We start from the raw sequence: 13,809 nt of genomic DNA, 5'->3' as shown, positions 1-13,809 counted from the left end.
CTCCAATAACAAGTTTGCTGAACAAGGAGAAGTTTGGGATAAACAGTCCAGGCAGAGGGGACAGCATAAACCAAATGTTTGTAGGAAATGACTTGGGGGGATCCCTGGGTGGCGCAGAGGTTTGGTGCCTGCCTTTGGCCCAGGGCGCGATCCTGGAGATCCGGGATCGAGTCCCACATTGGGATCCCGGTGCATGGAGCCTACTTCTCCCTCTGCCTGTGTCTCTGCCTCTCTCTCTCTCTCTCTCTCTCTCTCTGTGTGACTATCATAAATAAATAGAAATTAAAAAAAAAAAAAAAAAGGAAATGACTTGGGCCAGTACACCAGGAGGGTAGACTAGAAGTGATGAGATCAGACTGGAAGACTAGAAGTGACAGGAGATCATCCTATCTCTGAGGATGATAGGAAACCATTGAGGGGTTATAAGTAGGTGAGTCACAGGGGCTGATTGGACACTTTTGAATTTTTTTGAATTTATTTTTATTTTTAATTTTATTTTTAATTCTATTTATTTATTCATGAGAGATACAGAGAAAAAGACCTAGGCAGAGGGAGTAGCAGGCTCCCTCTGGGGAGCCTGATGCAAGACTTGATATCAGGACCCCAGGATCACAACTTGAGCCAAAGGCAGATGCTCAACCCCTGAGCCACCCTGGTTTTGAATTTTAAAAAGGCCATTATGATTAATATATACCATGGGGTAGATTAGAGGGATTAGGGAGACTAGTTACTACTCCATGCCTGAGGAAATGAGGGTCCTAACTAGACATGAAATAAGGAAGCATGAGGGATACAAATAGGAAAAAAGATTAGCAGGACTCAGTGATAAGTTGGATGGGAGTGGGAGAAGTTGACAGAATGGCCCAGGAAACCTCCCCATTTCTTAGTCATCCACTAAAACAAGAAGGCAGAGAAGCGGTTTTGTAGATGTAGGCGGGAGATTGAGTTTGCTTTTGACTGTGTTGTTTTGAGCCACTTGTGAAATGTGAATTGCCTGGCATTTAGGTATGAAGCCAAAGTGGTCTGGATTATAAATACAGCTTGTAGGAGTCACCAGGCTTGAGGTAGTAATTGAAAGCTTTTAGAGTGGCTGAGATTATTCTAGGAGAGTTTGTAGAGTAAGAACAGTGAGTTATTTATAAATACCATTTGAGTCATTTAGAAAAATAGTCTATTTTACAGATGAGAAGTTGGGGGATTTTGAGTTTTGCCTCCATATCCAAGCAAAAGAAAATAGGACTTGAAACTAGGTCTTCTAAGTCAGTGTTCTTTTTATTATATTGATCTCAAAATAAAACCACTAATTTAGAGGAAACTTAAGGACAATTTGCTTTGGAATGCCCCCGATGAATAATCCAATTATCGGTATAATATACCTTTTTGAATTCTGGAGAAATAGATTTAGCATTTATTTTATACACGTTTTATATTACTCTAGTAGAAGAATTTCTATAAATATGTTAGATCACAAAAAACTTTGATTCTAAGTCCATGTAAGGTTAGAGTGAAACTCTATCAACCTCCAATTTGTAGATCTTTTTGGAATGATTACCAAGTAATGTCTGTTAATCTGTGCCCATTAAGAAAGGGAACAAGAACTTTCAGAAACATAAACAGAGAAAGTGCCAGGACATTCCCACAGTCCCAAAACAGACTTGACATTTTTAGTACCTTGCTTTAACTATTTGTCTAACCATAGAAAATAACAGCATAGATTTATAAAATAACAACATAATGTTAGGGCATTAGTGTTTTTTATGCAATAAATTTTATTTACTGCTTAATAACTGTCATTAACTCAGTCATTTTTAACTTGTTTTTCTTAGAAACTGACAGATACAAAGAAAACTATAAGCAGGTGAGTGTCTTTTTTTTCTCTCTAATTTCATGTTTGGCAACAGAGATGTGTCATACCTATTCCAGGACTCACACCAAGTTTAATGGCCCCTTTCTATCTTCTTGCTGGCTCCTGCAATGATTAGGGCTGTGGGTTAGTCCTAAATGCTTTTCCTCATCCTGAGGCCACTTCCCTTTTGAGACTACCATCACAGCCACTGTGCTTGTTACTTTCTGACCTTGCCAGGAGGCAGACTTGTTCCTTTCTCTTGGGTGAGAAAACAGATTTCTGGAAATGGAATATGGAATGATCTACTTTTGTTGAGGCTTATGGGCTTATAGTAAAAATGTCATGAAATGGTACACCTTAGTAGTGGCAGATAGTTTATTAAATCATGGTTGGTGAGGAGGTTCACTTTACTGTGAGAAATGATGATTATGATCTTGAAATACAAGAACAACACAAACCTTGATGCATCCTCTAATACTAGGATTTGTGGCTCTATTGGACTTTAGGTTTAAGATCATTTCTGGCTCCTGAGCAATAGCAGTACAGAACAGATCATGGAAGGTGAAGGAGTTTGAGTGTATAAGGATTAAAGATTTCAATTTTATTCATACTCACAGTATCTAGATTATGCCAGCTTGTGGGTGATTATTTGGAAAAACACCATCAGGGCATAAAATCCAGGTCTGAGTCCAGAATTTAAAGACAGATTAAAAAACCAGTTAGGTGAGTTGTGCCTACAGATCCAAACTGGGCAATAGAGTCCCAGCAAAAGCATAGTTGGAGTACATATGTGAATGCTAGTGGGGTATGACAGGTTTCAAATAAAACATGAGTAAACAGATGGGAAGAGAACTTTGTATGGTCTCACTCATTCATATACCTAATGTTACCACTGAGGCCTGGGGTTGTGCACCCACTTAGATGGTTGGGCCATATGGTGTTTTGGGTGTAGGCTCTTCACCACTGAGAAACAGAGCTTGAGAGTTCCTTGTGAACTCTCACAAGGAGTGAGAGTTGCAACACACAGGCAGTGAACTAAATACTCTGGTGAGTCCTATTAGTCCTAGTGATCTAGGTAGGCTGTACCTAATGAAATGATAGCACATGTTACACATCTTATATGGTCAAGAAGCTTGTAAATACCCTAGTACACATGGCATTTCACCTGGAAGAAGCTCTGAAAAGCTTGGAAGTCCCCTTGGGAAGTCCACTGGGGAAGTAGACTTTAGCAAATTTGTAGCTTGTGGGTTATTATAAAGTGGCGGAAGGAGGGTTATCTGAAATAGGATGGACAGTTGTAACACCATGTGAAGTTGGGTGTGGCTCCTAGCACAACAGGTAGCTGGAGGATGTTTAAGGTGTAGTGTGCATATGTATTGTGACTTTCTGTAAGACTCACCTTCAACTGGGTGCAGTTTTCTGCAGCTATCTAGCATTTCTCACAGTGAGACTATGTACAAGTAAAAGAGAAATTTTGCAAAAAGGTCTGTTGTCTCCTGTGTTAATCACATTGGAACAAATGAACAAATAAGCGTCATTGCAGGACTGACTGGATTCTATGTTTTTATTGACAAGGCACTGTACTGGTATAATAAGGGACTCAAAATATTATGGACCGTTCTTAGAAGATAATATATGTATAAAAATAGCAATACTTTGGAAAATAAAAGTGAATTTTGAGAATGTTAAAGTCTAAACTATCTTTCCCATGTAACGAGAGCAGGCCAGGTTGGGGTGGGGTGGAAACTGCCAATCATGCTAAGAGGGGTGATCTGGGGTAACACTGGGAGTAAAACCATGCGTATGGCCTAAGAATTCCCAAAGCTCATCTTTCTCCCGTGCGGGTATACTACAGTGGTCCATTGAAACCCTTAATTCTCCCATCACTTTTCTATATTACAATTTATTTTTATGATTTTTTTTGAGATTACTCTTGTATTCTCTGTGTTGAGATTCTTATGTTAGGTTTTATTGCTGCTGTGGCAAATTACCACAAATCTCTTCCACAATTATGTCGTTCAGAAGTCTGACATGGGTCTTCAGGTGTTGCCAGGTTTGCATTCTTTTTTTAAGAAGTAGGGGAGAAAAAAAAAAAAAAAAAGAAGTAGGGGAGAATCTGTTTTCTTGCCTTTCCCAGCTTCTAGAAGCTATCCACATTGCTTGGTTCCTGTCCCTCCTCCATCTTCAAAGCTAATGGCTCCTCAAGTCTTTCTCACATTTCATCATTCATCATCCGGACACTCTTCTGCCTCCTCCTTCTGCATAAGGATCCTTATGATTATGCTGGGCAAACCAGGTTACACTCCCTATTTTAAGGCTAGCTGATTAGCAACCTTAATTCCATTTGCAACCTTAATCCCCCTTTGTGCATAATTTAGTAACAGCGTATTGAGAGGTTCTGGGGAGTAGGATGTAGATGTCTTTGAGAGGCCCCTATTCTACTTATCACACTTCTTCTCTGTGATTTAAATTGCTGCTTCTATGCAAACTCTAACTCACCTGCTGACATATGACTTACACTGGTTACTCTGTTCTGTATCACCTTCAGCTTTCCCTGTGGTCATTCTGCCCAGTGTCTTTAAAAAAAAAAAAAAACAACTTTTTTTCCCACCTTACTTAGGACCTGACATTCCATCTTACCTCTTACACATCTCCCTACTATTGTTTGTCTCCCCTGAGTCTTCAGCTTCTCCCATTAACAACTTATTAACATTTAAACAGGTTCCAGTCTGTCCCGTGTTACCTGTTTATAAAAGTCCTCCTTTAGCACTTGCGTCCATTATAGCTGGGTATGTTGAAAGCACCTCTACTTAGCTCCAGTTGATGCTTTTAACCCCCTGCCTCTGGACTTACTGTGAAGTCTCAATAACCAGTACAAAACCTAACCTGGAATATGTGTTCACCAAATAGTTGTTAAATGAATAACTGAGTTTCTGCTCAATTACTCAAGTTTATTATCAGGTCTTTGGTGATATTCTTGGTGTAAGGATTGTTCTTTGGCATTTTTTTTTTTTTGTACCTCAATTAACTTACATATGTTAATCAATTAATTTACATTTGAGGGTGCCTATCATGGATTACAAAGCCAAAGATACATGTTTGTTTGTTTGTTTAGCAAATGTTTTATTCTGTTTGGGACACACGTCCCTATTCTATTACCCTCCGTTTTCTCTTATATTTGTTTAGCATTTCATAATTTTATAATGTTTCTGGATATACAATATTTTATTTACTTTTCATCATACCTTTGTTAAATAGGTAGGGTAGGGAGGTATTCCTGTTTTGCAGATTAAGTTCTTGTGGCCCAGAGCAACTGAGTTATTTTTCTAAGGCATAGCAAAATTAATGATACTTCTGGGACCAGCACCCAGGATTCCTGGCTCTGTGCCTTGAGTTCTTTTGTTGTCATGTGCTGATCACAGTTAATAGATTCAAGAGGGAAGTAAAATATAGAAAATTGTCCAGAGGAGTAGTAATCTAGATAGGAAATTGGCTTGTTTTTAAACTTATGCTTCATGTGTCTCTGATATCTTTTGATATAATCTCACCTGAATTCTGACAGGATTAGGCAAAGATGAGTAAGAAATTGTGCTGGATGAGTTGAGGAAATGAGAAAGTAGGAGATTGTTTGCTGGTGGTATTAAGCTAAAGGTCTTAGCTGAAAAACTTCAAATTTGTGGTTTGGCCTAGAAATGAAGTAGTATTTCTGCCTCCAAATTCAATACAACTCTGTGTTCTAGTTCTGTTGTGACATTTTAGGGGATCCCTGCAGGAGGCAGACTTAATGAGAACATGTTGAAAGGATTCTTGCTGTTAAGTGGGTTTTTACTGTTTTTTTGAAAGGAGAATGGGAAATGAGGTATTAAGCATTGGACTGTTAGACAAGAGATTTGAATTACTGAGCATTGCCTACTTACCATCATTAAAGTTATTTTGAATTCAGTAAGTGAAATCTAGTTCTCCTGAAGTAAACAAACTTTTCCATTGTGAATGCTCCCCTAGAGAATTAGCTTAGATTTAATTAATTATTTACTTATATTTTAGTTGCAGCATTTCTCTTTTTAAATTAAAAAAAATATTTTTAATGGAAGTATAGCTGACATACAATATTATACTAGTTTCAGGTGTACAAGATAGTGATTCCACAATTATATGCATTACAAAATGCTCACCACCGTAAGTGTAGTTACCATCTGTCACTATGCAAAGTTATTATTATATTATTGACTGTATTTCCTGTTACTCATCTTTGTCCTTTTGACTTATTTATCAAATGTGATCTTGATGTGGAGGACAATTTGACTGGAACTAGGTGAGGTCTGGTTTCTTTGCCATGTCATCCCAACTTCCTGTTCTAGTTACTGTGTTGGGCTTTAGCGCCTCTCTCTCTTATTTTGATCTTTTTGCTCTTCATGCCTGGTTGCTCTCCCTAGCTCTCAGCTTTGATTGAGTTTCCTTTCCTCTTTCTAGGACCTTATACACTTTGACTTTTAGGTCATTAAGTTTACATAGGCCATTATTATTATTACAATGAAGTGAAACCATCTTGGTTGCCCTTCTAGTCAAGATGGCTCACATAAAGTCGGTGTTGTGAGGAATTAAGATGAGAGAGGGGTTTCAAAATCAGATGGGCCTGCTTTACATCATTGCTCCTCCACTGTCTAGCTCCATTGACTCTGAGCAAATTCTTAACCTCTTCTAGTATTAGTTTTCTTATATGTGTGAATGAGGATAAGCTGGGATGCCTGGGTGGCTTAGTTGGTTAAGTGCCTGCTTTCGGCTCACGTCATGGTCCCAGGGTCCTGGGATCGAGCCCTGCTTCGGGCTCCCTGCTCAGTGGGCAGCCTGCTTCTCCCTCCCACTTGTGCACTCACTCTCTCTCTCTATTTCTCTCTCTCTCTCTCAAATAATAAATAAAATCCTAAAAACAAAAAAAGATTATTGCTGGAATTAAGTGAGTTGACCAGTATGAAACAGTTAACACAATGCGTGACACATGAGAAATTTAGTGGTACTCATTCTTGCTGTTGTTATTGAGAAGGGAACTAGGCATGTTTAGGAATTTTAGATGCGGCCTTGGGCCTTAAGGAGTCATTGTGTCCCCCAGGAAAAGTTCCTTTATTCATTTGGAATTCATTTTTTCATCTACAAAATGAAGGTATTGGCAAGGGGTTCTGTCTTCTGGATACCCGAGAGACCCTGTTCAGGCCTGATGTTAATATCTGTCTCAAATGCATTTGAATCTTACTTGTTTTAGCTCTACTCCTTGCAATCTAAGAAGCCTCTTGATGCTTTCTCATCACCTAGGCCCTTTCTCCACTCATCACTCACTATAATGACTTATCTAGATGTTCTAGATGGCACACAGCTCACTGAGAAGCTGTGTCCTGTGAATGCTTCTAAATAACCCAAAGTCATAGGTTTGGTGTAATGGTTTACTAGGTTATTCTTTCAAGATAGTATTTTTAAAAAGCAGAAAAATCTTTGAGATTTTTTAAAACTCAGTTTCTCAAATTTTCTTTCTTATTTTTTTATAAGATTTTTTTTTTTTTAAAGTAATCTCTACATCCACTATGGGGCTTGAACTCATAGCCCTGAGATCAAGAGTTGCATGCTCCAGCATCTGAGCCAGCCAGGAGCCACAGTTTCTCAAATTTTCTAAAGAAGCCTGGGAGTTCAGGGAATATGGCCCTTGTTGACTTCCCACTCCAGTTCCAGTTATGAAATATCTTTGGATTATCATATTTAATATCTTAGTTTGAACTTTATATTCAACTCTATAATGTATCCATGTTTTTTATTTTTTATTTTTTTAAAGTTTGAACTTTATATTCAACTCTATAATGTATCCATGTTTTTTATTTTTTATTTTTTTAAAGTTTATTTATTCATGAGATATATATATAGAGAGAGGCAGAGATATAGGCAGAGGGAGAAGCAGGCTCCATGCAGGGAGCCCAGTGTGGGACTCGATCCTGGGACTCCAGGATCATGCCCTGAGCTGAAGGCAGACACTCAAACACTAAGCCACCCAGGTGTCCCTGTTTTTTATTTTTTAAAGACTTTATTTGTTTGAGAGAGAGAGAGAGAGAGAGAGAGAATGCACAGGTGGGGGGAGGGGCAGAGGGAGAGGGAGAAGCAAACTCCCCACTGAGCAAAGATCCCGATGCAGGGCTTGATTCCAGGACTCTGGGATTGTGACCTGAGCTGAAGGCAGGTGTTTAACCACTGAGTCACCCAGGCGCCCCTCGGATTACCTTTTGATTTTCTCTTATGGTTGCAAAGTGGCATGGTTAAAGGATAGGTGGGTGACTTGTAGCCTGTTAGCAGTGTGGCCTATAGCAAGTCATTTCTCTAAGCTTGGCTTTCTTGATGTAAAAAAATTTTACGATTTCTGTGATCTCCCCAATGAGATGAGATCTGTGCTTTATTTTTTCCTTAGCAGTAAGTATTCTAATGTATGTACTACTTGTTACATTTGTAATCGACTAGTTGTTTCTTTTCTATAGCTGTAACTATAATAGATCATGTGTGTTTTGTCTGTAGCTACATGCCAGATGTCTTGCTGCCTGGCTAATAGTATTTGTTTATTCTTTTATTCTAAAAATATCTATTTAGTGCCTACGAAGTGGCAGGTCCTATTTTAGGCTGGAGATAGAGCAAGAATATGGCAGGCAAGGTTCCTAATCCCCTAGAATTTACATTCTTGTGGCGTTCCGGTTCAATAGAACTTTCTGTGATGATGGAAATGTTTTATACTGTGCTGTCCAATAGGGCACCATTAGGCACCTGTCGCTGTGGCGTACTTGAACTGTGGCTAGTGTGAATGAGGAACAGAATTTTAAACTTTATTTAATTTTAATTTAAATTACCACATATGTCCAATGACTACCATGACAATGACATTCTGGAGGATTAAGAGATTGGAGACAGAGAAAAGAAGTAGATAATACATGAACAAATAATTTCACACACTGATAATTCTTCAGAAGAAATCAAACAGGCTGATGAAATAGTGAGTAGGGGAGTACTTTATGTAGGGTGATTCTACTTGAGCAAAAAAGCAGTAAGTATAATATAAATGAATTATGAAGGCTATTACTTGTTAAACTTTGTTAAATCAGTACTTGGGTTTGGAAACCCTTTTTGGAGATCTAGTGCATTCCTTTTTGGGAAAAAAAACCTCAGAATGTATCCACATGTTTCTATCATCTTTATTAACTTTAAACATCTTTTTTACCCTTAGCCCTGAAATGTCATCTCCATTTCCTGTTGGTGATACCTCAACATCGGGAGGTATGCTTTTGTATATTTATTCACTTTTCTTTCTAAGTTATTTATGGCTTAAGGTGATGTTGCAAGCCAGCACACATTTCAGCTCACATTTAAAAAATATCAGGCTTCTCTTTCCTTATATGTGTTCAAGAATCTTAAGAAGAAGTAAGGGGATCCCTGGATGGCTCAGCAGTTGGGCATCTGCCTTTGGCCCAGGGTGTGGTCCTGGTCCCGGGATCAAGTCCCACTTTGGGCTCCCTGCATGGAGCCTGCTTCTCTCTCTGTGTCTCTGCCTCTCTCTCTCTGTCTCTCTCATGAATAAATAAATAAAATCTTAAAAAAAAGAAGTAATTGTGTTTGCATTTATTTTATGGCATTATATTGTCAGTACTTATAGATCTTTAATTATTATGTCTAATAAAAAAATCAGAAAACTCCTTAAAACAAGTGTATGATCTAAAGAATTGCTTTAAGGTGAACACTCCGTAGCTACTACTTATATCAACAGGTAAAACCTTTCTAGCTCCACTGTTTGTCATTTGTCTTGTAAGAGTTTCTCAGAGTAAGGATTTTTCTGATTGCATTGTGTGATGTACTTTAACATGTTCCTTTGATCTTTATATTTCCTATGAATTGATAGTTGCTTTCTTTATTTTTAATTTTTTAATTAAAAAAATCTTTTCAAAAAGATTTTATTTATTTATTTAAAGAGAGAGAGAGAATAAGCAGGGGGATGGGCAGAGGGACAGAGAAATATGCTCCCTGCTGACCATGGAGCCCAACATGGGACCTGATCCTATAACCCTGAGACCGTGACCCAAGCTGAAGGCAGATGCCCAACTGACTGAGCCATTCAGGTGCCCCTATTTTTAATTTTTTAAAAAAGCTTTTCTTTACTGGAAATTTCAAACATACACAAAAAATTAGAATAGCACAAGGAGGCCCAGCTTCAATGATCAATTCATAACCAGTCTCCAACCTTCACCTACTTTTCCTGTCTGATAGTATTGATTTTTTTCAGTATCTGTTCCCTTTACCAGATAGGCCCATAAGGATAAAAATGTTATCTGCATCCTTAGCATCTTACATAGTGCCTGACATAGTAGGTGCTCATTAAATGCTTGTTGAATGAATGAATGAGTTATAAGTATTTTCTGTTATAGGAAGACTGTATACAAATATGTCTTAAGGTTAGAATGTACTGAATTTCCAGGATAAAAAAGCAAATGACTTACAGGAATGGTTCTGAAGTCAAGTTTGTTGTTTCCTGATATGATTCTGAGTTAGGAACTGAATTCATATACACGTTTTTGTACTTAGGTGCCGTTCTCAGCATTCCATATCCAGGGGTGACTTCCTATGAAGGTACCTCAGAGAGCAGCAAGGAGAGACCTGAGGAGAGTGTGAGTGATGCTGTGTTTTGTTATTTAGTTTCTAACATGGACAATGGGTTAAGAGAGACTTATATTCCATTGCCAAACTATACAAGACTTCATGAAGTTTCCTTTATGGAAATATTGTGGATTCTAAAACCAGTGTATTAAAAAGAAGCTAAGATTCCTTGGAGAGCAGAGTCAATCTGCTTTTTTGCAAGAGAGAGAGCTTCAGGATGTAAATGAAATGAATTAGAATTGTCATCAACATAATTTACTGCAGGAGTTTTTGCCTATGTTCTTGTATCCCATAGTAGATCAGGACTTGGTCTTCTCTTCCTCAGAGGGAAAGGATGTAGATTTTATGTAATTGAAAAGTCAAGATATATTGTGGTTTTTCAGAGTGTCATTATTAACAGTGACCTGTCCGCCAAATGATACTATGTTTACTTACAATAACGCTCAGATTGAAAATAAAGTACACAGACTGCCTAGGAAGATAGAAATATTTTGTCAGAAATTTTGTTAAATATGAATTTTTAAAATTTGGAGAGTTCATAAATCCTAGCTTACTTAATATGGTGCAAACTCTGAACATACTCGCTAGAAAAGTGCCATTTAGTGACTTAGTGCCTTTCCTTCCCAGCTTGGACAATTTTAATTTATTTGATATCAGGTTAAGTCACCCCTCTCTGCTCCACTATCTACCCTGACACTGAAGAAGGTTGGTAGTGGTATGGGATCTGTGAGTAGATGTCTGAATCAATATGTTTACTTTCTGTACAACTTTGTCCAGAGTAGATAGTGCTGGGACATATTGTCATTTGATAAGTATTTGTAAATGAATGAATAAAAGGTGATCCTGTGGTTCTGAACTTGAAGCAGAATAGTTGTGGTTTAGGTCTGGGAATATTTATAGAATGAGATAGAATTCCCTATAATAGTAGTGATGGACTTATGTATAATCAATTGGAACATTGTTGCCCAAAAGAGAGGATTATTTAAAGCCAATCTATAGAATGAGTAAGAAAACAAAGCAGTATAGAGATACCTAACAAGAATTAGATTGCCTGTACCTCCAAAATGAAACCTGAAGGTTCACTTTTACAGTTCAGTTTTTCTCTAATAATTTTCCATCTACTGTTATAGAAATTATATATCTTATTGTTTTGTTAATAGTTTCCCTATAAGGTATATAATATGTAATATAATATTATGTATAATATTTATATCATATATAAAATATATATACCCTGTAAGTTACCCCATAAGTTATAGTGTATAATCTAGCAAAATTTAAATTTTTCAAGATTTTGATCCTTAAGCAATGCAGGAATATTGTCATTCAAATAATGACCCTACTGATTTATATTCCATTTTTCAATATTTTTGTTCTTTCTCTCTTTTAGTTCTCTCTTTACAATCCCACAAATAAGACTTATTAAATTTTTAAAAATATTTTATTTATTTATTCATGAGAGACACACAGAGAGGCAGAGACATAGGCAGAGGGAGAAGCAGGCTCCTTGTGGGGAGCCTGATGCAGCACTTGACCCTTGACCCCAGGATCACGCCCTGAGCAAGGCAGATGCTCAACCGTTGAGCCACCCAAGTGTCCCTAAAAAAATTTTTTTTAAAGATTTTATTTATTTGAGAGAGAGAAGTAGGAGGAGGACAGAGGGAGAGGGACAAGCAGCTCTGCACTGAGCTCGGAGCTCGACATGGGGCCTGACCCTGAGATAATGAATGACCTGAGCTGAAATCAAGAGTTGGGTGCTAAACCAACTATATTTGCTCGATCTATCTATCTATCTATCTTTCTTTTCTTTTCTTTTCTTTTCTTTTCTTTTCTTTTCTTTTCTTTTCTTCTTTTCTTCTCTTCTCTTCTTTCTTTCTTTCTTTCTTTCTTTCTTTCTTTCTTTCTCTCTCTCTCTCTCTCTTTCTTTCTTTCTTTCTTTCTTTCTTTCTTTCTTTCTTTCTTTCTTTCTTCTTTCTGGTTGTATTATATTTGTTTTAGATAAAGTTTGTTTTACATTTACCAGGGTGCATTTATTATTTTATTTTCTTAAAATTCTTTTTTGCATTTTATTTTTTTTTTAAGATTTTATTTATTTATTCATGAGAGACACAATGAGAGAGAGAGGCAGAGACATAAGCAGTCTCCCTGCAGGGAGCCCCATGTAGGACTCTATCCCGGGACTCCAGGATCACGCCCTGGGCCAAAGGCAGGCGCTTAACCACTGAGCCACCCAGGAGTCCCCCGTTTTTGCATTTTAGACCTCTTTTCTAAGATAATTTTCTTTTTGAAATTTATGCTTCTGATGTTGCTTTAGTAAGACTCTCTCGTTTGTTCATTTTGAGTTTTTGATCATCTGAAAATTTATTATCTCCTTATTCTAGAAAGAAATTTTAAATCTGTATTAAATTCTAGATTGAGGTGTTTTTTTTTTTCATCAAGGTTTTATTTCACTATATTCTAACTTTTGTTGTTACTACTGAGAACTGTCAATTTAATTGTTTTTCACTTGTGTATCAGTTCAGTTGTATTCCCTCTGGCTGTTTTCTTTGTCTACTTTTAAGATATATCTCTATTTCCTAGACACATTTAATCATAGACATAACAGCTGAAAATTTCTTAGAATTTATAATATTCATAAGACTGTACATTAAGGAAGTACAACAAATCCAAAGCAAAATAAGTAAATACATTTCTATACCCATTTTTGTGAAACTGCAATATTCCAAATCTATATAGTATACTACCATATACACACACACACACACATACATACACACACACACACACACACACACACACACACTACTTATAGTGGGTTCCTGGGAAGCAGGAACCAAGCTGTGTATATTTATATATATGTAAGTATACTATAGTATATAATGTAGTATATATACTATAAATGTATATAGTGATATACTCTATGGTATTTGGCATTCTGCAGTTTCACAAATATGGGTATAGGAAAAATTCTTAACTATTATCTTGTGTGATTGAACCTCTGACCTCCTCATTTTATCCCACATGTTTGTTAACCAGTCTTTAATAATTTTCATTTCTTTGTCTCTCTGTGTTAGATTCAGGTGTGTGTCCTAGTTTATTAATTCTTCCTTTAGCTTAGTTTAATTTGTTGTTCAAATGGTCTGTTGAGTTTTTAGAATCCTTGCTTTATGTGGGAGTCTTTTTTTTTTAATTGAAGTTGATACCCAATATCACATTAATTTCAGGTGTATGACATAGTGATTTGACAAGTTTGTCCTTATTCTGTACTCACCACAAGTGTAGCTATCATCTTTACT

The 13,809-nt window shown here is 37.0% G+C and overlaps 1 protein-coding gene across 3 annotated transcripts in view; it reads left to right on the top strand.

Moving 5' to 3' along the window:
* IMPG2 (interphotoreceptor matrix proteoglycan 2) overlaps positions 1–13,809 on the top strand; it is an 81,542-nt gene that overhangs the window by 17,264 nt on the left and 50,469 nt on the right. For 2 of the 3 annotated variants that reach the window (XM_035710054.2, XM_049105607.1), the window contains 3 exons: positions 1,827–1,858; positions 9,093–9,142; positions 10,442–10,524. In XM_035710054.2, coding sequence (XP_035565947.2) covers positions 1,827–1,858; positions 9,093–9,142; positions 10,442–10,524 — 165 coding nt within the window. The remainder of the gene's footprint in view (positions 1–1,826; positions 1,859–9,092; positions 9,143–10,441; positions 10,525–13,809) is intronic. The other variant, XM_049105608.1, reaches the window with a different exon arrangement.

This window comes from Canis lupus, chromosome 33 (genome assembly GCF_003254725.2).
Source record: "Canis lupus dingo isolate Sandy chromosome 33, ASM325472v2, whole genome shotgun sequence".
Lineage (NCBI taxonomy): Eukaryota > Metazoa > Chordata > Mammalia > Carnivora > Canidae > Canis > Canis lupus.
The sequence above is the reverse complement of the archived record's forward strand: the minus strand, read 5'-3'. Positions and strand labels throughout refer to the sequence as shown.